We start from the raw sequence: 27,016 nt of genomic DNA, 5'->3' as shown, positions 1-27,016 counted from the left end.
AATAAAAAATTATACACACATTTATAAAGTCTGGACAAATGCATCAACAGTGCTGGATAAATAAATTCCCACTTGTCTCATTTATCTGGAATAATAAGAGAATGGGGATTTGGAGTATTTTAATAGGAAGTTAACGTATAGGTAACATGTATCAGTCTTTCCCCAGTTGTTCCCTGTGCTAAACCAGCCCTGTGAAATGGTCTTCAAAAAAAGTTCACTGGACACAGCAGTTTGGGAAAGGCTGGCTGTTATATCCTCCTGCTGGTGTTTCATGATGCACGCTAATATAATATTTTGAAGGCTCTTTAGTAAGGGAACTTTGCTTACCTTTCTGCCAGTATGAACTGGTAGTTAGGCACGGTTGGATCTAGGGGCTTGAGTGCTGGGATAAGGCTTGACCTTTGATATTCTGGCTTTATTTTCTTCAGCATTGCCTTCATAGGTAGTTACTAGAAATTCTTTTTGATTTTAGACAGGAAGAGGAGAGAGGGAAGGAGAGAAGGGAGACAAGGGTAAGGGGAAAGGAGAGAGAGAGAAGAGAGAGAGAGGAGAAATACAGATCAGCTGCCTCCTACACACCTACTGAGGATCAAGCCTGCAACCCAGACATGTGCCCTGACTGAGAAAGGAACCAGCAACTTTTCAGTGCAGGGAAGACACCCAACTAATGGAGCCATACCAGTCAGGGCTCTAGCAATTTTGAGCAGACAACATTCTTTTAACTAAAGGGCTTCTCCTTTCTAGTGGTTCTAGTAAAATTTCCTTAATTGTGTCTCTTTTGCCTGGACTGATCCCTACATTGATTACCATGGCCAGGGTGATAGAAAATATGCATCATCCAGGCCTGAATTGGGGCTCCGCTTGGCCAGAGCAGTGTGTGTGCATGTGTGTGTGTGTGTGTGTGTGTGTGTGTGTGTGTGTGTGGTCAATCTCATGTGAGCTACATGAACTGTAGGGGCTGGGGGGGTGGGGAGAGTCCCTAAAAGAAAACTGAGGTATAGTTTCCAGGGGTAGGGAGGGATGAATGCTGAGCAGGCAGAAACAACAGTTTCCAACTCTGACAATACAGCCCTTTTATTGTGTAAAACCTATTGGAACACACATGGAGAAACACTGCCAAGTGCTCGTCATACATTTTTTCAAATAAGTTCAGAATACAATAAAAGACACATGCATGCAAACATGTGGTTGGCCCTTTCTTTGATGGTGGATCCTGCAGTGCCTCGGTGTGGACTCCATTGAAATATCCTGGTCACTGGTGGTTGAGATGGTTTGGCTGCTTGATAAATGGGAGGTTAGGGCACAGTCAGAGTGCAGGGCCCAGGGAGCCTGGGAAAGCTCCCTGGCTGGACAGTTAGATGCAGTGTATTGTGCAGTGTTCTGTCAAGTTCCGACCATCCCAGCACGTGTCATCTCACTTATCCACACACCTTTTCTCACTTATCCACACACAACCTTTTCTCCATGTTACCTTCCCATCTGGGTGGGGAATTGAGGCTCAGAGAGGTTAAGCAACTCTGCAAATTCTTCACAGGCTCGCTCAAGCCTACTGCTCTCTGAGAGTTACCTTGAGTATCTTCAGTTCCCTGGCACCTGCTTTATGCCCTGATGCTGTGACTGCTGAGCTCGTGCTATGGGACAGAGCTACCTGGACAACTGGAAAACTTCATCATTCTTCAGCGTACCTCAGCTAAGTCATTGCCTGGCCCTTCCATTGTAATTTAAAAAATGATAGTGGATTGGGGGGTGGGAGGAGAAAACCAAGCCCATGACACACTCCACCACCCCACTCCTTGCCTTTGATCATTAAACATTTCCTAGAGTTGCTCTCTCCCAGTAACTAAGTTGTTCACAGCTTGTCTACTGTTCTTCCTGGGATTTGTAACGAGGTCACCCCGGCCATCGCGCAGACCCGGAGGAGGAGGGCTGTTTATGTCATCTTAAAGAAGGAGGCACGTTTCACAGGCATGCTTTCGGGTCTAAATGATGACTGTTCAACCTCCCAGGCCCTCCGAAGCTTTCTGTTCAAACAAACACTATTTATGTTCGGCAGGAGAATGGTTCCCCACTGTCTGCTTGCTCTACACTTACCTAAACCTTCACATTTAATTTCTGTTTACATGTATATAAACCATGTCTTTAGGAGCAGCCTGGGAAATCCTTAGTTGAGGATGGATTTTGCCTTTGGAAAACACAGAGGTGAGTGACATCTGTATATTGTGTTATCAGAAGCGTAACACGTGGCTGATTGGGACCAGGTGCTTCACAGGATCCATCGGAGTGAAGTGGTAAATCTCCAGTTGACAGGCAAGGTGACAGCCTAGTTCTTGTTAGCAAAGGCTTGGTTAGCGATATCTGCCCTCCCCTTTAGGGGTGGCAAAGCACAGTTGAGAACCTTGCGGTGCTATGAACATGAAGCTAAGGTTTGGCCAAGGATAACACTCACTGGTCCACCCATATACATTTGACCTGTCAAAGCAGCTCCAAGGTGACAGGGAAAGACAGCAATTATAGGAGAAGCTTAGGAGATTGGTAGAATTGATTGGGTATTTAGTTTTCTACTGTCTATTTCAAGGTTTGCATTCACACCAATGTTTTCCTAGTTGGCAGTCTGTGACCTGGGTAGGGAAGCTTCCTTGATTAAACTTACATTCAATGCATTCTGGGTCTGAATCCTGAGGTTTTTAAATCATAGCTGACCCAGTAAATGAGGGACAGAAAGAGACATAAGCAAGGAGGTGTCATCTTATTTAGTTTCCTAATTTATCCTTTCTTCACCAACAGATCAGTTTTCACTGGGTAATTTCTCCAAAAGGGTCATCCTTCTCTCTATCCCACCCAACCCTAACTCTTACCCTTTGGGGATGAATTTATCTAGTTTGGAGAGCCCCACAGATAGATTAGTGAGATCTAACTTGTCTAATTTTAGCTGAGAACCATCAATAAAATTGGATTATTTCCTTTGGGTTTAACTACAGGATAATACCTGAGGTGAGTGGACTTGCTGTATATGAGAAAATCTACCATCTGGTAAGTGAAATATCTTTAATTTTAGCTTTTACTTTACTTGTTTATTCATGAATGAACATTTCTTCATTTTTAAAAGTAACTTAAAGGAAATAGCCCTTATGTGCAGATTTGGGTATCTTTAAAAAAATATTTGTATTAATTTCAGAGAGGAAGGGAGAGGAATAGAGAGATAGAAACATTAGTGATGAGAGAGAATCATTGATAGGCTGCCTCCTGCTGACTGGAGGATTAAGTCCACAACCCAGGCATGTGCCCTGACCAGGAATCAAACTGTGACCTCCTGGTTCATAGGTTGATGCCCAACCACTAAGCCACATTTGCCAGGCCATTTGGGTCTTTTGAATTGAGACTGGGCTGTACATTTGGATCATAAGATAAAATCTTGGGAGGTATTTCTGGAAGTTTGTCAGTATTTTGGTGAGTCTTTGATTTAGCTACATGGGCAGATCTATTTTCTTCCAAGACACAGAGCTTGGTTTGCTAACAAATGCCTCTGGTGTTTACCTATTGTGCAGTAGTGAACTCTGGATGAATGACTGATGCCCTTCTCAATCAAGAATGAAAACACAGGGGAACCCAGTGTTGATCGTGGGAAGTCATGTGATACTTCTGCCGGCCTATCCTTCATCTCCCTATCTCTCTGAGTAAGTTGGATGGTGATAATAGCAGTTAGCATTCAGTGAGTGTGTCAATGATATGACAGGCATATCATTGAATATATTTCCTCAACATGAAGTAACTAGTCATTATTTTTTTTACCACAGTCCTGTCCCATTGGGTATTGTCTTTTGAAAGGTGAATAAGTTGTGGCATAAATGAGCTTGGGTGATTGTTGACCATTCTGGTCTCGGTGAACTCACCGATTTCTTGGGCTCATCTTGCCAAAGTCCTGGACACATCTGAGGCCGAGCAGGGGACTCGAGTGTGAGGAGTTACAGCCCCAAAGCTTGCCTGTGGTTAACATCCCAAACTTTCACACGGTGGTTGGTTGGTATCTTGGAAGGGATGTCTCTCTTACTCCCCGCTGTGCTCAGTGATTTTGGCTGGAAAATTTTCCATATGCTCTATTCAAGCCCTTTCCATGGTTTCGCCTGCCTGGGTTTTTGCTCTGGCATCTGACTCCTGCCCCCTCTCCTGGAGTTTCTGTAGCACATTATTTGGTTGCTGGTATGTATTTATAGTTCTAGCATTGGCAAAAATCTAAAATGCCTTAGGAAATGCTTGGAATTTCAAGACGAGCTTTCCGGTGTATTTTTATGCTGCTCACCAGAGTGTGATGCGCTGAAGTCAGTGCTGGCAAACGGGCTGGAGGTTGGCTTTCTGGCCGGGGGTCCTCTGGAGAGGCTCCCCGAGCTCTGTGCTTGGCCATCGTCTGAGCCTGGGGATGCGCTGACGTCCCCCAGAGCCTGCTCACAGAGAGCGTGCTAATTATGCCGTTTTGTTTTGTTTTGACACTTCCCACAGTAGCTTTATTTAAAAAGAGGGAGCTATAAAATCAATGCCATAATTGATTTTAGGGGACGATAACCTAACCCCCATAAAATGTGCTACTGTCATCGCTAGCAAACCTCCAAGCAGCAAGGAAGAAGGGGGCACTCGCCAAGGTGGCCACGCATGGTCGGCGCTCACACGGGAGAGCTGGAGACAGCACAGCGGGTAAGAGCCAGGGTCTGGCTAAGAAGCCAGACTACTGGTGTTTGGAGCGGTTCCACCAACTGGATGACCTTGGGCTTCTCATATGTTAATGGAGATAATTATAGGGTAGATGTGAGTATTAAATGTGGCTGGATCTAGAAATGTTTGCCCCTGCCAATAGTATAACATACACAACTTCAGCATGCCGTTACTCCACACTGCAATGGCACAGGAGGCCTGGCCCGGAGTGAGGCTCCTTCTGCACTCAGGCCTGCACCTACCCCCAGATGCCTTGCTTCTTCTCTGCCCAAAGGTACTGTGGCTCTCGTCTTCCCACTCTCTAGGGCCAGAAATAAGATGATTGTTAAGGTCAGCACTGAGACGGAGTAAATGCACACCCACAGCCATAGCCCCTCTGGCTTCATTCGCAGAGCTGGCCCTCCCAGGCCTGGGCCCCCAACACCCCTTGTGAAGCTGAAAACTGCACTTCTCCCTGTTTAGCCAGACACTGATGAGTGGCTGGGAACCACCCTGTCCCCGACACAACACAAGCTGGGAGGGGTGAGCTGAAGAGAGACACAGACGACACGATTTAAATAAATAAGCTGTATTATCTGTACAAAAAAAAAAATATAAATACAGTTTTGTGTTTTAGAGGAGGAAGTGCCTCCTTTCCACATTATTCAGCAGCCCAAAGAATCTTGGGGCGCCGCTGAGTCACAATTCACAGAACAAACAGTAAATGAACATTCATGTCATGCAAGGGGCACGCGGCTTCCCACCCCGAACCCAGGTCCTCCACGCTGGCTCTGCAACCCGCTTCAGAGGTTCCAGCCTGACATGGGGGAGCTGAGGACACCTGCTCTGTAGGAAATGTGAATACTGGCCCCGTGGTTTTCAACAGCTATCAAACTAGAAATAACCAGCCACATTCGTAGTAGGATAGAATTTGTCTTCTTCACCCCACGTGTAACTGTTGTGTCACAAATGAATTCCCTCTCATTGCCCCATCATCCCATGTTAGTTTTTACAATGTATTCTGTACACAGTGAATGGATCCAGAGTTAAACATCCGGTTCTATTAAAAAAAAAAACAAAAAAAAAACAATACAATAATCACCACGGAGTTTACAGAAACACAACTGCGAGAAGTTACTAAAAAGTCCCCCAAATACTTGGTTTTCTGGATGACAATGTACAATTATTAATATTGCACTTTTTTTTATACAAGAAATCCTAATAAATATTCACAAAAGATATACAGCCATAGAAAACATTCTCTTTTATTTTAAATAAACATTACACTGATTTTTAGTAACGTGATTTCTTACTTGTGGTGAGGAAGAAGGAAACCCATCTAACTGTCCACAGCTCACCTGGGGAGGCCACGGAGTAACGGTGCCTCCCCTCAAATTTCCTTGCAGGCTGGAAAACAGCCCTGATGTCAGTGGCGGCCCCGAGGGAGGGAGTGGTGCTTTCCTCTGAAGGTGAGTGACTCGCCACCCTGCCCTGCCATGACGACTGAACTGGGGCCACTAGAGGTGGCCAAAATCATGTGTCCAAAGCCACTTGCTGAATAAGCAATTTGCCCGATCACCAAAACTGGCACAGGTGGACTCCTGGTAGTTCATTGTGTGTGGGGAATGGGTTGAAAGTCTTGGAAGCTTTAGTTATCTTTTGGCTTTGCCATCCATTGCACCCCACACCCTGCCCCAACCTGCTCTATAAACTGGAGGGAACTCTCACTGTGGTCTGGGCAGGGCTCCCACAAACCTACTGTTCCCACAGGCCCCCATCAGCTCTGGAATGAAGTGGCTTCTATGTCCTGGTGGCTGCTCTTGGGCAAGTTGATTAATGAATTGGTTTTTGCAAATTGATGCTAGTCCTTGACTCTTAAGTGGGGCAGCAAAGGCCATACATGCTCAGATGCCACTGGCTCACATCAGCTGTGAGTTTCAGGCTGGGGCACTCTAGACTTAGAGATGCCAGGGGTGGTTTTGCTGCGGGTGTACAGGCAGAAGGTTCTCTGAGAGCGTGGGGAGAGAGACTCCCCTCCACCCCATGGAGGGCATGTCTCATACCAAAGCCTGAGCCCTCTGTGAGGGCAGCAGAGCTCCGAGCAGCCCTTCTCCTGAGCCTGCCGGGGTCCCATGCCCAGGGGCCTCAGATCCCCTCTGGGAGCCTCCTGGCTACTCACTCCTCCCCTGTCTCCCTCTACTCTCCCCTGAGGGACATGCACCGGCTTTCTTGCTTCTGTCCTCCTGCCCCTCTACTTCCTCTTTCTGCATCATGTCCTTGAGGCCTATTTGGACTGTCTCCTCCTTCACCCCTACGTGTCCATGTTTTGAGTTCCTGTTGCTCTGGGCCCTCCACCTCCCCTCCCCAGCAGAAGAATAAGTTCTGGGCTGCTTCTTCCTCAGCATGGCGTCCCCCTTGCCCTTTCTGAGGCTAAGGGACAGAGGCAGAGGAGAAGACAGGAGCAGCGCGCTCCTGCAGTATGGTGCGTGGGAAAGACCCAGTTGGTGTCCAAAGTCTGGACCACTGCTTTACAAACCATCTGGGACCTGCCCACCTGCCTGCTGGGAGCTCTGGCTCCACGCTGTCCCCAGGGGCTATCCCTGCCTCTTCCCAGGTCTCTTTAGGACCCAGGTTTGGGAGGGAGCCAGCTTTGCAAAGAAGCTCCCACTGTCTGGCCCGGTCTGCTCTGCAACCTCCTTTGACCTCTGTCCTGTCCATTCCCAACATTCTGTCCTCCATCTAACTGAAAGAGAAGGCATGCTGAGGTCCTCAGGTCTGGGGGAGACGGTGGGGATTGGATGGGGGTGTGCGTGGTTGGGGGCAGGGAGGGGGAAATAAATAAAACAAAGAAAGCTTAAGTTCTGTCCAAGGTGGTTGCGTGAGTCCTTTGTGCGGCCAGGGTCGGTCTTCCCTAGGCCCTCTCTTCACGCTTTGCCACAAGTTCCACAGCAGCGAGACTTGAACTGGCTGAGTTGGCAGAGTTTCAGCTGTTTCACCTTCTCGCAGTACCTGGTGGTATCTCTGCACTCCACTGGGGGGGGGGGGGGTGGGCGGGGAGAGGCAGAAAGGAAACGTGAAGCAGAGATTAATGGCTCTGGCCAACTGGGTGTTTCCTGTGCTGGAGGGGCCACTGCTGTGCTTCCTGTGAGCTCAGCCACCACCCCTCCTGCCCCTGGCTGCCAACACGGGCCTTTCTGAGAGCCCCCCTTTCTGCTGGTGCCTGTGGGCTCCCTGTCTTTGGCTGGCCTCACCTCCCAGCCAAGTTGCTGTCTCCCATGGTATTTTAGTATTTTAGTATTTTAGTAAGTGACTCTCCTCCTTGAGATGGGTTCCAGAAGGACTATATTTTGTTTCACTGTAAGGTGACATGTGAGTGAGGTCCTGGTTGATGGCCTCAATCCCCTGAGCAGCTTTGTCTGGGCATATTCTCTCTCCACCTATGCCTCTCTACTTCTCATCATCAGGCCTTACTGGACACCACGACCTTCTCGTCCAGTACTGGCACAGACCACACGGTCCTTCAGCCCTGGTGCTGATTTGGGTTGTGGACATCTCGAACTGACCTAGTCCAAACTCCTTTCATTGAACACTGGTCCTCAGTGTGGTGAGCTCCTACCACCAAGATGCGTCAGCCCCACCCAGGAGGACACACGCCACCCCTCCCCAGTGTAGAGAAAGCCACCAGGCCTGAGGTAAGGGGACTGTTTGCTTCCAGGTCCCCTTACCTGGAAGGAATCGGATGCTCAGGGAGGCCCTGCTGGGAGGAAGCGGCACTGCACCAGGTAAGTTTCCTAGTCTGTGCCTCACGCTTTGTCATCTTCCCTGTGGGGAAGCACCTCCAATTTGTTTTGGGTCTAGAGCAGTGGTCAGCAAACTTGTTAGTCACCAGAGCCAAATATCAACAGTACAACGATTGAAATTTCTTTTGAGAGCCACATTTTTTAAATTTCTAACGCCACTTCAAAGTAGACTTGCCCAGGCCATGGTATTTTGTGGAAGAGCCACACTCAAGGGGCCAAAGAGCCGCATGTGGCTCTCGAGTTACAGTTTGCCGACCAGAGGAATAAAAAACAGATCCCCACCCAACGGGGCTACAAAGGCAGAGGAGGACCAGATCTGCAGAAGGAGGGAGTGAGTGTGTGTCAGCTCCCTGGGCAGGGCTCAGTGTGGTCGGTGCTCTGGGGCAGGGGAGGAGGGAGGCGGTCAGCAGAGCCTTGTTCTGTGAGAAGCAGAGCTGTGATGGGCACCAAGCCTGCTGAGCAGAGACACTCTGCATGCTGCGTTGGTGTGCACAGTGCTTTCTCCTTAGTAGCCCTCCCCCAAGGGCACTGTTCGGTTGTCCCCTGTTCACCTGCCAAAGGAATGCAGGTGAGCTGGAGGCTGATTTCATCCGGCACTTGGCTCTCTTAGGGCACTCAGCCATCTTCTGTGGCTTGAATATGTGTATACACATTCGGGCACACACCCATGCTCCCTTCTGAAAATACCTAACTCTAGCCCCAGCTCACAGTCCTTGGGAAGCCGGATCCAGTGCCCTGTGTTCAGGCTTGGGCCCAGAGACTGCCCTCTGCACTGGGTGTCCTGGGGGGGATTTGCAGAAGGCTCTTTGGGATTGGAACTTACTGTTTTCACACGGGGTGATATTGCAGCGCTGCCAGTTGGCGGGCCGGGGCCCCCAGGAGCACAGGTGCTCCGGCACCGCCTTGTTGGTGTGGGCATGCACACACTCCACGCGCCGGGACTGGAAGCCGTAGTTGCCGCAGGTGGCTGTGCACAGGGTCCACAGGCTGACCCTCCAGTGTACGCTGCAGGCTTCTGACCAGCAGTTCTGGGTGCTCACAGGCCTGCAGGAGGAGGGGGGCAGGGTAAGACTCTGCCTCTGTGGGGGGCTGGAGCTGGAGGCGGGGTGGGGACAGATGTGAAAATAACACTGCAAACCCAAGGATGTTGGGCAATGAAGAGCTTCCAGTGCTACCAGATCTGGGCTCCGATCTCTGCTCTGTTACTGAAAGGCTCTCACGTCTCAGTAGGCCACCTCCTCTAACCGGGACTCTGTCTGCTCATCTCTCCAACGCCTGCCTCAGGGCAGGACCTGAGAATGGGCTCAACCCAAGGTGCAGGTTTGCAGAAGCAGAGCCATCACCCCAAGGAGGTATGACAGGAAATGGGGGCTAGATAGGGATGACAGGTAGAGACTCCAGGACAAAGGTCCTCATGTCAGCATAACTTCTAGTAGGAGGCCAGCAAGTGTGAGGGGGCTGCTAGAGCCCTGAAGATCTGGTGGCCACTTTGTGGACTTCACCTCCTGTCCACCCTGTGGCTAGTCAGGTCTCTTGTATGAGGCTTTCCTCAGAGGAACCTACACATCTTCATCTCCAAGAAAGGAGAGCCCAGCCTGGCCCTTTGAGTAAACACAAGGCCACCACAGAGCCTTCTACCTCGGGAGAGGCCAGTGGCCTGGGGAGAACTGAGGTGAAAGGACAGGGCATGTGACCCCTGGGAACGTGGGAGACTGGAGGAGAACCATTCATTCACCACCAACTTTCTGTGCTATGACACGGGGGCTGGGGAAAGGAGGCCCATGGTTTTCTCTTACCTCGGGAGGGCACTGCACTGCTCTGACGGTAAGGTGACGCCGTCCAGTGTCTGGCAGAAGACTTGTCTGTGCTGCACAGCTAGGTGAGGCCCGATGCAAGGCCCGTTGCACTGGCAAGCAGAGAAAGGTGACATACACATGTAACGTTAGGCAAGCCAGGGGAGGCTGCAGTATTCGGGCCGCATGGGACACGTGTGCAGGGTCAGATCATTCATCTTGCCCCTCTTTGGGGCAACTAGCAGGTGTCCATGGCATGTTTCCTCTGTGCCACAGTGGAAGCATTAGCTTTCCTGTGGTCTGTGAGCATCCTGCTAGCAAATGGCTAATGGCAGTTGTAGAGCCAACCAGAGAATGTCAACCTCTCCCAGATTAAACAGGTGAAAGATTGCTTGGCATAACAGTCCAGGAATGGGTTGGTAACCTTTATTTCTCTACATCCTGTTTCTGCGATTTTAGAGGTGAAGACATTAAGAAAAGCCCCTCAGTCCCATCTTTACTCCTGAGAATTATTTGATATATTGTTTTCTTGCTAAATTCACCCAGGTAACCAAGTCTATGAGTTCTTTTCTTCCTTTGGCTTCATTTTCTCCAGGTTAAACCCAGGATGGCTGAACAAAAGCAGACTTAGGTATGTACAACGAGTCCCTGCTTATATTCTCTTGCTCTGTGCTCATGGAGATTGGTAAGCTTTTCTTAGAGTTAGCCGAGCCAGAGTCTGGCACAGGAAATGCCCATAACAATGGTGTCTGTAAAGAACAAAGGCAGCAGGCCTTAGGTGACATCTGCTATTTGGGTAAGAGGCCAGACATCCCTTAGAGGTCACTTTAGAACCAAAGTCCTTAACTTGGGGCAGGGGGGTCTTTGGACTTCCTAAGGGACCCCGGGAGAGCTGTTAACCTTTAAAATTATAAGCAGAAATCTTGTGTTTATTGACATTTTTCTAGCAAGAGGCTTTCACTTTTATCAGATGCTCAAAGGATTCCAGAAGTTTAAAACCACCGAAGGAAAGGATTCAAGGTAAAGATAGTCTGTTAGGTCAGGCAACTGTGTCCCAAATCAGTTACTGCTCCTTCTGCCATAGCTGAGTATACCAGAGTCTTGTCAATCAAATCTCATTTGTTTGTCGGACCAAGTGATGGTAGAAGGTGCGAACTCAGAGAGCAGGAAGAGATGGGCTCTGAAGGGTCTGTTGTTCACAAAGACACAGGAGGGTTAGGGAAAATGTAAAAATGCCCCTTGTCACCAACAACTGGGAGTTTTAAAAAATGTGATAAAATATATACCTAATTTGTTAAAATTTATGATTTTTTTTTTTACATAATTCAATAGCATTAGTACATTCATGTTGTTGTACACCATTAACATTATTCATCTTTAGAACTTTTTCCATCTCCTGAACTCCCCGGCTGTGGTATCCATTGTTCTACTTCCTATTTCTATGACTTTACTCCAGGTACTCCATTTAAGTGAAATCATGCAGTGTATGTTCTTTTGTGTCTGGCTTCTTTAACTTAAATGTTTTCAAGGTTCATCCATGTTTTAACATAGATTTTTTTTTTAAGGCTGTATAACATGCCACTGTAAGTATATGCTACATTTTGTTTGTCCTTCTATTTTGTAAGTATCAGTCACATTTTATTTATCCTTCCCTTTATCCTACTAATGAAAATATGAGCTCTTTATTTTTATGGCTACTGTAAATAATGCTATCATGAATATTAGTGTACAAATATTTGTTCAAATTCCTGCTTTCAGTTCTTCTGAGAATATAGCTAGAAGTGGAATTGCTGGATCATAAGGTAATTCTATGTTTACTTTTTTGAGGAACCTCCATACTATTTTCCACAACAATTATGCCATTTCATATTCTTATCAACAGTGCTTAAGGGTTTCAGTTTCTCCATATTTTGGTTAACATTTGTTATTTTCCTTTTTTTTTTTTTTTTTAAAAAATAACAATCCTGATGGATAAGTGGTATCTCATTGTAATTTTGATTTGCATTCCTTTAAATACTATTGATGTTCAATATCTTTTCATTTGTGTATTGGCCATTTATACATACTCTTTAGAGAAATATCTATTCAAGGCTTTGTGTTTTGTTGTTGACTTATCGGTATCTTCTATATATTCAGGATATTAATCCTTTATCAAATTTATGATTTACAAATATAGTTGACCCTGGAACAACACAAGTTTGAATTGTGTTGGTTCATTTATATGTGGATTTTTTTCAGTAAATACTATACTGTTTTTCATCCATGGTTGAGAGTTCTTGGGTGTGGAGGGCCAACTGTATGCATTGATCTATGATGCCATTTTATGTAGAGAACCTGAAGATCTGTAGATTTTGGTATCTGCAGGGTTGGGGCGGTCCTGGAACAAATACCTGTGGATACTGAGGGGTAACTTAATTTTTTGGGAAGTCAAAAGTTATAAACAGATTTTTGACTGTGTGGGAGTGGGCATCCCTAACCCTGATGTTTTTCAAGGGTCAATTGAAATTCCTCCCATTCTGTTTGTTGCCTTTTTACTCTGTTGATAGTGTCCTTTAATGAAGAAAAGCTTTCTTTTGTTGCCTTTGCTTTTAGTGTTATATACAAGAAATCATTGCCAAAGCATTATTATTGTCTCCCTTCCCTTTTTTCTTTAAAGGGTTTTATACTTTTAACTCTTAGATTAATTTTGTGTTAATTTTTGTGTATGGTGTAAGGTAGGGATCCAACTTTATTTTCTTGCATGTAGCTATACAATTTTCCTAGCACCATTTGTCGCAAAGACTGTCCTTTCCCCATTGAATGATCTTGACACACTTCATTTGACCATATGTGCTAGAGTTTATTTCTGGGTTTTCTATTTTATTCCATTCTGTTGGTCTATATGTCTGAGTTTGTATGTCAGCACTATACTGTGTTGATTACTGAATCTTAGTGTAGTAAGTTTTGAAATCAGGAATTGTGAAATCTTCAACTTGTTCTGGCCATTTGAGATTCCACATGAATTATAGGATTTTTTCTTTTTCTACAAATCAAGTCATTAGGATTTTGATAGGAATTGAATTAAATCTATAAATCAATTTGAGCAGTATTTAAATCTTGTTTTCCAATCTATGAACACAAGATGTCTTTGCCTCCTTTGGTTAAGTTTATTCCTAAGTATTTGTTATTTCTGGTGCTATTATAAATTGAATTATTTAAATTTTCTTATTGCTTATGTATAAATAGAGCTGATTTTATTAGCTCTAAAATTTTTTTCTTTTATAAATGAGATCATGTCATCTATGAACAAAAATAATTTTATTTCTTCCTATCTATCTTGGATGGGTTGACTTTTCTTTTTCTGGCCTAATACTATCTATTACAGTGTTTTTCAACCTTTTTTGGACAAAGGCACACTTGTTTCATGAAAAAAATCACGAGGCACACCACCATTAGAAAATGTTAAAAAATTTAACTCTGTGCCTATATTGACTATATATAAAGTAATTCTCTTGAATAGGAATCAAATAAACACAAAGAAAGTATTTTATAATTACTTTATTATGAAATATTAAGTAAACAAAATAGTGAAAAATTATAAAATTCTTGTCTTGTCTGCACCTACGGCACACCAGGCAACATCTAGTGTGCCGCGGAACAGCGGTTGAAAAACGCTGATCTATTATATATTAAATGGAAGTAGCAGACATTGAACCCTTCTGGGACTTGCACAGTGTGTGTGTTGGTACCATTTTTTCATTTGGCTCCTTAGACTTGATAATTTTAATAATCCTTTTTTTCAGATTTGCTAATTGTTTCTTCTGCCTACTTAAACCTGCTGTTGAAAAATTTCAATACAGATATTGTATTTTTCAGATCCAAAATTTCTGTCTTTGCTATTATAATTTTTCAAGTTATAGTTGACATACAATATTATTAGTTTCAAGTCTACAACATAGTGATTCAACATTTATAGTCCTTACAATGTTATCACTAGAATAAGTCTAGTAACTATCTACCACCATACAAAGTTATTAACTTAGCATAACACCTTTTAGGTCCATCCAGGTTTTAAATGGCAAGATTCCATTTTTTATGACTGAGATATACACACACACACACACACACACACACACATGGCCAGATTATTATGATCTAAATGCATAAACTGGCTACTCAGTGTATATCCTATTTAATAAAAGGCTAATATGCAAGTTGTCCCCTTGACCAGGAGTTCAACCAGCAGGCAGACTGGCCAACTGCCCATGTTCTCTCCCCTTGGCCAGGCTGGCCGGACCCCACCCATGCACAAATTTATGCACCAGGCCTCTTTTACACACACACACACTGAATGGCCAGATTATGTGTTCAGAGATCATAATAATCTGGCCACTCTGTATATAATCTTTATTCATTCATCTGTTTATTCATTCATCTGTTTATTCTACATCTTTGTTATTGTAAATAATGCTGCAATGAACATAGGAGTGCATATTTGTTTTTGAGTGTTTTCACTCTCCCCCCCCCCCCCCCCCCCAGAAAAAAAAATTCCCTGAAGTGGAATTGCTGAGTACTAAGGTCATTCTATTTTTACTGTTTTCCATAATGGCTGTATCAATTTATAGTCCCACTAGCTATGCAAAAAAAGGGTTCCCTCTTTTTCACATCCTCAGCAACACATGTTGTTTGCTGACTTTTTGGTAGGAGTCATTCTTACAGGTGTGAGGTTCTCAATGTGATTTTGATTTGCATTTCTTTTCATGTTTTTTGGACATCTGTATATGTTCTTTGGAGAAATGTCAGGTGCTCTGCCCATTTTAAAATCAGTTTGTTCTGTTGTTGAATTGTGTGAATTATTTTTGCTATTAATCTTATGGGATATATCATTGGCAAATATCTTCTCCCAATCTGTAGGTTGTCTTTTCAGTTTGATTTACACCCATTAGTTGTTTTTTCTTTTGTTGTCCTTACCTGAGAAGATATATAAAAAAATATTGTTGCCGAAACCAGTTTGGCTCAGTGGATAGAGTGTCGGCCTGCAGACTGAAAGGTCCCAGGTTTGATTCCGGTCAAGGGCATGTACCTTGGTTGCAGGCACATCCCCAGTAGGGGTGTGTGCAAGAGGCAGCTGATCAATGATTCAAGAGAGCTCATCGATGTTTCTAGCTCTCTATCCCTCTCTCTTCCTCTCTGTAAAAAATCAATAATATATATTAAAAAAGTATTGCTAAGACCAAAGTCACAGGGTTTACTGCCTATCATATCAGGCTTTATATAGAAGTCTCAATCCACCCCGAGTTTGCTTGTATCTGTCCAGTTTTCCCAACACCATTTATTGAAGAGGCTCTCATTTTCCCATTGTATATCCCTTCCAAAGTCATAGATGGACTATATAATTGTGGTTAATTTCTGGGCTTTTATTATGTTCCATTGATGTCTGTTTTTATGTAGCACCATACTGCTTTGATTAATAGAGTATAGTTTGAAATTAGGGAATGTGATGCCACCAGCTTTTTTGTCCTTTCTTACATTGCTTTGGCTATTTGGGGAAATTTGTTATTCCATATAAATTTTAGGAATGTTTGTTCTGGTTTTCTGAAAAATACCATTGGAATGTTCTCATATCGTTTTTCTGATTTCCTTCAGTTTTTAAAATCTGTGTCTTTCTTGAGCTCCTTGAGTGTATTGAGGACAGTTGTTTTAAGCTTTTTGTCTAATATATCTGATGCATTGCTTCTTCAGGGATGGTTTCTGCCACTTCATTTTATTCCTTGAATGGACCATATTTTCCTGTTTCTTTGTATGGCTTATGATTTTGGAAATTGGGTTTTGAGGACACGGCCATCTCTCCGTCTTTGCACACTCTTTACTGATTAGCTGGATGTTCTCTGAGCCTAGGGATCAGTGCTAGGTGAAAGCTTCTGGTCTTTTATGAGCACATGTCTTACCTAGGCCTGCATGTGGCTTTCTCAACTCCCCTGTATACATGGAAACTTTTGAATGACTTATTTGTCAGAGTCTCATTCCAGTTTTTCTAATGTCTATTGTATGTGTCCATCTGTAATCTTTTGCCCTAGGTGCCTACAGGTTGGTAGTCCCCCTGAAGCTTTCACAAGTAGTGGTTGCCACTTGAGATCTGAGTTAGATGAAACAGAGACCAGTCCTTCAGATAGCCACCTGACAGGTTAGCATATTGCAAATAGGATCTTCTCTGCTCCCAGATTAAAGGAGGGGAATGGGCTGCTGCTGCCTCTAGACCAAGTCTGTGAAATGCAGACTTGGAAAAGGATGAGTGAAAATAAAATAGTAGTTACCACTGTTTTGAAGGTGGGTATTTTTTATTGGGCGTTTGCTGTAAACTTTGTTTTTCAGAGATCCTATTAGGGTAGTTCTGTGGTCGGCAAACTGCAGCTTGCGAGCCACATGTAGCTCTTTGGCCCCTTGAGTGTGGCTCTACCACAAAATACCATGGCCTGGGCAAGTCTATTTTGAAGAAGTGGCGTTAGAAGAAGTTTAAAAATAGGGCTCTCAAAAGAAATTTCAATCATTGTATTGTTGATATCTGGCTCTGTTGACTAATGAGTTTGCTGACCACTGGGGTAGTTCATCCAGTTTCTGGTTGTTTTGGTGTTTCCATGGGGAAATGCTGAGCAGTTAGAGCTTCTTAGTCTGCTATTGAGGTATTTTGCTGATATCCTTTGACCACAATTGGGAATTCATGAAGGAGTGATATGATCCCACTCCTATTTTTTCCACTGCATTGACTTTAGTGCCAGTTGCCACACTAAAATTGCCTGTCCATCATGTTCCACTTGGTACTGACCGATACATTATTTTCTTTGTTGTTTCTGGAAACAACTCCTTTGTGAACATATGCTTTCTAAGTTTTCCCCTAATCATTAGGTTATCTTCCTTCCTCCCCCTCTTTATCCTGCAGCTTCATTAGTGTCCCCTAGGGTTCCATTCTGTGCTTTTTTGTCATCTGTTTTCCCTTGGGTTATCCTATCCTGAACTCCTAGATATCAGTTGTCTATTGACGACTTTCAAGTTGACAGAGTTTAGCATGGCTTTAAGTCCAGGCTCTATATAGCCAACTGCTTAGTAAACATACCCAAAACAATTTTTTTGTCACTCCAAATTACCGTTTTTCCCCGCCTGTATTCTTAGATATCAGAGAAACAAGGAGGAAGCTAAGATGACTCTCAGGTTTATGGATTGAATGACTAAGAGGTCGTTGAGGCCATGTGAATTACACTTCCATACAATCTCTTCTCCATTTCCATTGGCCAATGCCTTCATTCTGATCAGAAAATTTCTCACATAGATTTCTCTCTTGCCACAGAATAATCTTTTCAAAGTATAACTCTGTTCATGGCATTCTTATTTAAAAATCTTCCTAGGTGCCCCCATACCTCGCCCCTAACCAAATGGCATTAACAAAAAAGTCCAAACTCCTTGGACAGTATAGCACAGCAGACTCTTCATGATCTTGCACCTGTTTTTCAGCCACATTTCTACCTCTCACTGAATTCTGCAAACATTCCGGGGCTGCTTTTGTCTTCATTCCTTTTCCCCGCCCAAGATAGTTGCCTCATAAATGTATGTTGGGTTAAAAGAAGAAAGTTGAATTACTACATGAAGACAGATTGTTTGAGCTGCGCAAGTAGTTTTAGTTCTATTTAGAATAAATTAAGCTTGTTTTTCAAAGAGGTAGGCAAATGAAGGAGTAGATATTTACATGACATTATTCTAAAAGGACTTTCTCATCAGAAACTATTACTGTTTTTATTCTCACAGGAATAGAATGCAGAAGACTGAGGGGCATCTATAGTTTGTAGCACATCCCAACAATACCACTGATAGAAAATTATCAACAGGATTGTGAGATCAAGCAATTCCCTGTAATGCCTCAAGCCTTGCTGCTATTTAAAATATCCTTGGACCAGTAGAATCACCTGAGAGCTCCTGGAAATTCAGCAGATGAACACAGTGAGAATGTCAATAAAGAGAAAATATAAGAAAGTACTAAATATAAGTAATAGAACTTGTACTGAAAAATACCCTAGCAGGGTTTGGGGTTCAGTGACCCCCAAAGACAGGGCAGCCAATATAAGAATCAAAGCAAGTGAAGATACTTGAGGAGACTTATGAGACAACATCAAGCAGACCAAATATCACAGAAAAAGAGAGAAAGAGGTTGAAAACTTCCCTAACCTGGGGAAAGAAACAGATATCTAGACCTAGGAAGCCCAGGGAATTCCAAGGAAGGTGAAACCATACTAATTTACATTTTAATTAAATGTCAAAAGTTAAAGACACAGTCAAAAATTTAAAAGCAGCTTATGTCTAAGGGATAACATTGCCCCACCCCAAGAACATTAGCATTCAGGATCAAAGAAGAATATTTTCCACACAAGCAAAATTTAAAGGAGTTTACCATTATTAAATCAGCCTTATAAGAAATGTTAAAGGGACTTTTTTAAGGTGAAAGGAAACGGTGCTAATTAGTAGTAAGAAAACATATGAAAGTATAAATGTCACAGATTAAAAGTAGTAAATAGAACTAAAATAAAGGATTCATAAGATAAAAATATGTTAAAAATGTGTGGGAAGAGTACAAATGTTGATTGCATTCCAAATTCTAACTTATCAACTTTAAAATAGACTGTTCTAAATGTGTTATTATATGTAAGTCGCATGGTAACTATAAATCAAATACCTATAATAGTTACACAAACTATAAAGAGAAAGGAATCTTAAGCATACCACTAAATAAAGTCACCAGACCACAAGAGAATAGAGCAAGGGAAGAAAGGAGAGGAACTACAAAACAACCAGAAAACAATGAATAAAATGGCAAATTCTTCACTCAAAAGACAGAGTGGTGGGATGGCTATGGTGCCTATAGGAAACTCATTTCAGATGTAAGGACATACACTGAAAGGATGGGAAAAGGTATTCTATTTAAATAGCACCAACAGAAAGTAAGAGTTTCTACACCTTTATCAGATAAAATAGACTTTAAAACACAGACTGTACTAACTGATTAAGAAGGACATTATGAATGTTATATTGACCCCTTTAATCATTACAATATGTAAATATTGCAAATATTAAAAGACCCAATGGGAGAAAAGAACATTATAATAACCCTAGGGAAATTTAATACGCTACTTACATCAATGAGTAGATGAGACAGAAAATTAATTAGAATAGATTGGTCTTAAGTAATACATCAGACCAGCTGGACTTAACAAAATATATACAAAACAGTCTACACTTCTCAAGTTCACGTGGAACATTCTTCAGGATAAATTATATGTGAGGCCACAAAACGTCTTACTAAATTTAAAAAGACTGAAATCATATCAATCATTTTTTCTGACCACAATGGTATGAAACTAGAAATGAATTACAAGAAGAAAACTGGAAAATTCACAAATATGTGGAGATTAAATTACATGCTATTGAATAACCAATGGAAAATATATATAATAAAACTTATGGGATATAATAAAAGAAATTCTAAGAGGAAAGGTCACAGGAAAAAAATGGGTAGAGGACCTGAATAGACACTTTTTTCCAAACAGATGGCCAAAAGACCTTTGAAAAAATGCTCAACATCACTAATCATCAGAGAGATGCAAATTAAAATGACAATGAGCTACCTAAGAGAATGACAATAAATCAACAAACAACAGTTCTGGTGAAGATGTGGAAAAAAGGAACCCTAGTACACTGCTGGTGAGAATGTATAGCCACTATGGAAAACAGTGTGGAGTTTCCTCAAAAAATGAAAAATGGAACTGCCATTTGAGCCAGTGATCCCACTCCTATGTATCCTAAAATACAAACCAGAAAGAATATATGGAGAAGTATTTACAATAGCTAAAATCTAGAAACAGCCCGAGTGCCCATCAGATGAGTGCATAAAAAAGATGTACATTTACACAATGAAATACTTATTATGCAGCCATAAAAAGGATCTTTGGAGAATATTATACAAAGCAAAATAAGCCAGTCAGAGAAAGATAAATAGCACATGACCTCACTTATATGTGGGAACAGATAAATAAAATAGAACCAGATACATGGAATAGACTGTCAGATCTCAAGGGAGTGGGTGGGAAGAGAGTAACCAAAGAACTTATTTGCATATACATTGTCCATAGACACAGACAATAGAGTGGTGAAGTCCTGGGGTGGAAGTGGGCAATGGGAGATATCTGTAATATTCTTAACACTAAAGATAAACTAAGGACATCTGAATAAAGTAGGGATTATGGTTAAAAAGAAAAAAGAAACCTGAGCCATCTGGTGTGGCTCAGTGATTGCATGTCGACCCATGAACCCAGGAGGTCATGGTTCGTTCCCAGTCAGAAGATATGCCCGGTTGCAGAAGGCAGCCAAACATCTCATCATTGATGTTTCTATCTCTCCCTTCCTCTGAAATCAATAAAAATATATTAAAAAAACAAGAAAAATATCAAGCAAACTAACTTTATTTCCTAATGAACTATTTTATAAAAAGAACAAATGAAGCTCAAAATTAGTATAAGGAAGGAAATAAAGATTAGAGCAGAAATGTATGAAAGAGGCTAAAAAGACAATAGAAAAGGTTAATAAAACTAAGAACTAGTTCTTTGAAAAGAGAAAATTGACAACCTTTAGCTAGACTCACCCAAAACTCAAAATCAAATGAAAGAAGATATGCTACAACTGATACCAAAGAAATACAATCACAAGAAACTATGTACACTTATATGCCAACAAATGAGCCAACCTAGAAGAAATGGATAAAATCCTAGAAGCATCAACCTATGAAGATTGAATCATGTATAGAAAATTAGAATAGACTGATTACTATTAAGGATATTGAATCAGTAATACAAAAGTATAGGACCAGATGGTTTTACTGGGGAATTCAACCACCAAATATTTTAAAAGATACCAATCCTTCTCAAATGCTTCCAAACTCATTTTGCCAGACCAGTATTACCCTGATTCCAAAATCAGAAAAAGACACCATAAGAAAATACAATTTCACAGGCAAATAATCTTCAATAATACATTAAAAGGATCATACATCGTACCAAGTGGGAATTATTTCAGGGATGCAAGGATGGTTTAACATCCAAATATCTATCAATGTGATAATCACATTAATAAAATGAAGGATAAAATAGATGAAGAAAAAGTATGTCAAAATTTAACATAATAACGGCCATATATGACAAGCCCACAGCTAACATCATTCTCAAGATTGAAAAGCTGAAATCTTTTCCTGTAAGACCAGGAATCAAACAAGGATGCCCACTCTCACCACTTAAAATACCCAGGCATAAACTTAAAGGGGTAAAAAATGTGTACATTGAAAACTATAAGACATTAACAAAATAAATGGAAAGATATTACATGCTCATGTATTTAGGAATATTGTTAAAATGTATTATTACAAAGCAATTTATAGATTTAATGCAATCCCTATCAAAATTTCAATGTCACCTTAATTAAAAAAATGAAAAAAATTTCAGTGTCATTTTTCAAAGAAATAGAACAAACAATCCTAAATTTTTATGGAACTGCAAAAGACCCAAATAATAAAGCAATCTTGAAAAAAAATAAAAAAGCTAGAGCAATCACACTCTTTGATTTCAAAATATATTACAACAAACCTATAGTAGTCAACAAAGTTTAGTGCGGGCATAAAAGCAGACACAAAATAGAGTCCGGAAGTAAAGCCACACAACTATGGTTAATTACAACAAAGAAGCCAAGAACATACATGGGGAAATGACAGTCTCTTCAATAAATGGTGCTGGGAAAACTGGACAGCCACATGCAAAGGAATGGAACTGAACCACTAACTTACATAAGACATAAATTAACTCAAAATGGGTAAATGACTTGAACGTAAGGCCTGAAATCTTATCTCCTAAAGATTAGTCTTGGCAATAATTTTTTGCATCTGACACCAAAGTAAAGGCAGCAGAAGGAAATAAACAAGTGAGATTACATAAAGTTTAAAAGCTTCTACCCTGCAAAAGAAACCATTAAAAAATACAACCTAATCAATAAGGGAAAATTATTTGCAAATCATATATATGACAAGGGGTATATCTATATATCTATCAATCTATATATATCTCATACAACTCAATAGCAAAGAACCCAAAGAAAATCAATTTAAAAAAGGGTAGAGGATATGAATAGGTATTTCTTTAAAAGGACTTATAGGTGCCCAACAAGTATAATACATGAAATGGTGCTCGACATCAGGTACATGAAATGGTGCTGGACATCACCAATAATCAGGGAAATGCAAATCAAATCCACACTGAACTATCACCTCACACCTGCTGGAATGTCTATTATCAAAATGATGAGATTAGTCCCCTCATGCAATTTTGGTGGGCATGTAAATTGGTGCCACCACTACAGAGAGCAGTTTGAAGGTTTCTAGAAAAAATTAAAAATAGAACTATATGGTCCAGCAGTTCCACTTCTGGGTATTTATCTGAAAACACTAACTCAAAAAGATATATGCCACTCCATGTTCATTGCAGCTTTACAATAGCCAAGACATGGAAACAAGCTATGTATCCATCAGTGAATTAATGGATAAAGAAAATGAGACACACACACACAAAAGGAATATTACTCAGCCATAAAATAAAAAGACATTTTTCCATTTGCAACAACATGTATGGACCTTGAGGGAATTATGCTACGTGAAATAAGCAGATGAGAAAAGACAAATATTGTATGGTCTCACTTATATGTGGAATCTCAGAAAACCTTGAAGAACAGGTTGGTGCTTTACACAGGTGGGGGTGGGCAACATCAGTGAAGGGGGTCAAAAGTTATACACTTCCAGTAAGTAAATAAAGTCATGGAGATGTCATGTACAGCTTGGTGATTGTAGTTAATAATACTGTATTGTATATTCTTTGCTTAGATCTTAAAAGTTATGTATGGTGACAGATGTTAACTAGGCTTATTGTGATCATTTCACAATGTATACAAAAATGGAATCATTGTTGTACACCTGAGATTAATATGTTATATATCCATTGTACTTTAATAAAAAATATCAGTATCCAAAGCTTTACTTCATATCTGCTATAACAGAATTAGCAAGTTTAACAGTATTCACAGATGATTTTCATTAAAGCCTGAGACATTATTTGCCTAGAGGGTTTTAAAAGAAATGAGAAGGGGGTGAGAGTATTTGATGGGAAAGACCCATTTTCCTCCCTTTTAAGAAAAATAATTAGAATGATCAATGTGCACTGTATGTCCCCTTGATGGACCTCAATGATACAATACAGAAATTTCTCCCATGTGTAGCCAGATCTGTTCCCAACAGTCATTTCACAAGCTGCCAATAAGTGAGAGCCTAAAAGCAGAGCTGCCTTGGGCTGAATGAGAGCTATCAGAAGTGAGTGGACTCTTCCAGGTAAGAGAAAGATGATATTCCCCAAGCGTAGGAGCAAGGGGGAGCTCATGCCTCTTTGATTATGAAGCACACACATTAGGTCACTGGAAGTAAGTGGGGGTTGGTAGAGGTGCCAAAAAGGAGCACCTGGTGGAATGTGTTGACTGGCCAGCATGAACATTGTCCCCGGACTCACCTGGGACACAAATGACTTATGTGTTACAAGTAAATTCTGTGGCCACATTTCCCCAAATAACATCTGATCTTCATTAGAGATGGCACAGTGTATTAACTAGATAGGAAATTCCAAGTGATTGTTCTCCAAAGAACATGCCAGGTGTGTGTGTATGTGGGGGTGGGGGTGGAGGGATATGAACGCAGCAATGTGTGGATTAGCTAGTTCCAACGAGTTTTGAGTGGCTAACTGGTCCAAAGCATCCAGTCACATGAGTTCAGACAATAACACAAAGAATTAAGAGCCTTGTGGTGGTTTTGGGTTGGCCAAGCTTACTGGCATGTTCAGATAACAATCACTGAGAAACTATGCCTAATCAATAGAATGATGAGGCTACCAAGTAGCTCCAGCCCCCAACAAACCACAGTTGTTACCACACAGCTGATTATCAGTAGGTCTCCAAATCGGTTGTGAACAAAGTACACACATGCTACAACATTCTACCAGGTTGAAGATGGAGACTTAAGTGGACACCGAGCTCGCTCCCTCCTAAGAACACATCGAACGCACACCTGCACCTATAGCACTTCTTCCTAAGAGACAACCCTGAGCCAACTGAACAGCTTTTGCACGATAAACAAGAGAGAGACTGTGTAGAGAAGTTTGGGGAACTGTGAGCGTTCTGCGGAGCTGAGGGAAAAACTCGGGACCAGAGGAATGGCTGAGCACCATTGCTGCTTCCCCCTGCGCGTGGATAGTGGGCGGGAGCTCTAGCCAGGTTCTCGGGCACCCATGCAGGTGCTACAGTGTGTCCACAGCCACTCCTCCTGAAGCTATAATAGATCCAGCAGAAACAGGAGGGCTCCGTAGCATGCATACAAGAGGCCCCTCCGCCCAGACACTGATCCAGCAGGTACGGCAGGGTGATGCTGTACATGCACACAAATAACTTGTCTATCCTCTCCCTTTTAGACAGAGTACACAATAGGCGAGACAAAAATGCTGCAGTCCCCATTAGAAGGGCCACCCTGTGCAGAGATAGTGGGGTGCTACTACGTGCCATGTGGTGCTGCCCTCCTGGAGAGAGTGTGGAGCTAGTAAAATGCCATGGTACCCACCTGCAGGGCTGCTGGGAGAGAGTGCAGATAGCAGAGTGCAGCTGTGTGCACGCACACAGGCTGCCCACCCAGAGGATGAGTGAAGCTTAGGAGGGCATTGAGAGGCGAGCACACAGACCCTGCTCTGACAGCAGATAACTAAGACAACAGGGCACAGCCACCCAGATTAGAGGGACAGGAAGCACACATACCAGGCTGCCTGGAACCCACTCCTTCAGGCCAGGCAGCACAGTAGGCATCACGTGCACCTGCCCTGACTACAAAGGCCCAACAAAACTATTTGACACACATCTACACAGAGACCATTTTTTCAAGTCTGGAAGAGAGAGCTATTCCATCCAACCCATATGAACAAATACAGAAGAATATGCCCCAAATGAAGGGACTAGAAAAACTCCAGAGAAACTCCCTTGTGAAACGAAGTAATTTGCCTCTTAAAAAATTCAAAGAGCCCTAGCCAGGAGGCTCAGTTGATGGAATGTCATTCCATACACCAAAAAGGTTGCGGGTTTGATTCCCAGCCAGGGCACATGCCCAGGTTGCATGTTCAGTCCTCGGGAAGGGCGCATACGGGAGATAACCAATTGATGTTTTTCTCTTACATCAAAGTTTCACTCTCTCCCTTTCTCTCTAAAAAAAAAAAAAAATTGGGGAAGTGAACAGACATCCAGGTCCAGGAAGCACAGAGACTGCCAAACAGAATGAACCCAAAGAGACTCATAAGACATATTATAATTAAAATGGCAAAAGTAAATATAAAGACATATTGCAATTAAAATGGCAAAAGTAAAGATAAAGACTGTCTTAAAGGAAGCAAGAATGAAATCACAAGGGAAAACTCATAAGGCTATCAGCTGATTTTACAGGAAAAATTTTACAGGCAAGAAGGAAGTGGCAGGAAATATTCAAAGTACTGAAAGTATAGAATTTTACCACCTATAATTTGCTTATGCAAAAATTAAAGGGCTTCACGACCACTAAACCAAACTCCTAAGAAATGCTAAAGGATCTTCTTTATGCAGAAATAAAAGGCCATAACCAGAAATAATACAGGAAAGAAAAAAAATCTTACAGATAAAGGCAAATATATAACTATAGTAAATCAACCACTTAATAGTAGCAAAATTAACTATAAATACAATAAATAATCAGGATACACAAAACAAGATTTAAACATGATGTCAAAAATAAAGAATGGAAGGGGTGTAAAAATATAGTGCTTTTAGAATGCAATTGAACTTCAATGCCTATCAGTTTAAAATAGACTGCTGTAGCTACAGATGAATATATATGAAACTTATGGTAAATATAAACCAACACCATAAAAAAAACACACACAAAACTAAGAGAAAGAAATCCAACCAAACCCTAAAGAAAACCAACAAATCAAAGAAATCAAAAGCAGAATAAAGGCACAGAGAACTACAACATAATGGCAATAAGGACACACCTATCAATAATTATATGTAAATGGACTAGGCAGGGTGACATGTTGGATTAAGAAAATGACTGAATACACATGCTGCCTATAAGAGACTCATTTTAGAAAGACACACATGGGAAAAGATAGACATGAAAAGAAAGTTGGGGTAGCAATACTCATATCAGACAAAATAGTATTTAAATCAAAGAATGTAAAAAACAAAACAAAACAAAGAGATTATGTAATTTTATAGGGGTTAATCCAAGAAGAGGATGTAAAAGTAGTAAATACCTCTGCAGCCCAATAAGGGCACCCAAGGATATAAAGCAATTATTAATGGACATAAAGGCAGAAATGAACAGTAATACAATAATAGTTGGGGACTTTACTACACTACTTCAATGGACAGGTCATCCAGACAGAAAATTAATATGAAAACAACTGCTGTAAGTGCCGCATTAGGCCAGTTTGACTTAACCATTTATAGAGCATTTCATCCCCAAACCGCAGATTGCACATTTTCCTCAGTGCACATGAAACATATTCCAGGATAGATCACATACGAGGCACCACTTACTGTTGCAGGGTCAGCACCTTTAGATTACCT

General features: G+C 41.8%; 1 protein-coding gene across 3 annotated transcripts in view; it reads right to left on the bottom strand.

The window, feature by feature from the left end:
• Positions 1–5,256: 5,256 nt before the first annotated feature.
• The window catches only part of ADAMTSL1 (ADAMTS like 1), an 849,328-nt gene continuing 827,568 nt past the window's right edge, over positions 5,257–27,016 (bottom strand). For all 3 annotated transcript variants that reach the window (XM_036434138.2, XM_036434136.2, XM_036434139.2), the window contains 3 exons: positions 10,280–10,389; positions 9,307–9,527; positions 5,257–7,714 (listed from right to left, as the gene is read on the bottom strand). In XM_036434138.2, coding sequence (XP_036290031.1) covers positions 7,608–7,714; positions 9,307–9,527; positions 10,280–10,389 — 438 coding nt within the window. In that variant the 3' untranslated portion in view covers positions 5,257–7,607. The remainder of the gene's footprint in view (positions 7,715–9,306; positions 9,528–10,279; positions 10,390–27,016) is intronic.

Source organism: Pipistrellus kuhlii, unplaced genomic scaffold, assembly GCF_014108245.1.
Source record: "Pipistrellus kuhlii isolate mPipKuh1 unplaced genomic scaffold, mPipKuh1.p scaffold_m20_p_12, whole genome shotgun sequence".
Lineage (NCBI taxonomy): Eukaryota > Metazoa > Chordata > Mammalia > Chiroptera > Vespertilionidae > Pipistrellus > Pipistrellus kuhlii.
The sequence above is the reverse complement of the archived record's forward strand: the minus strand, read 5'-3'. Positions and strand labels throughout refer to the sequence as shown.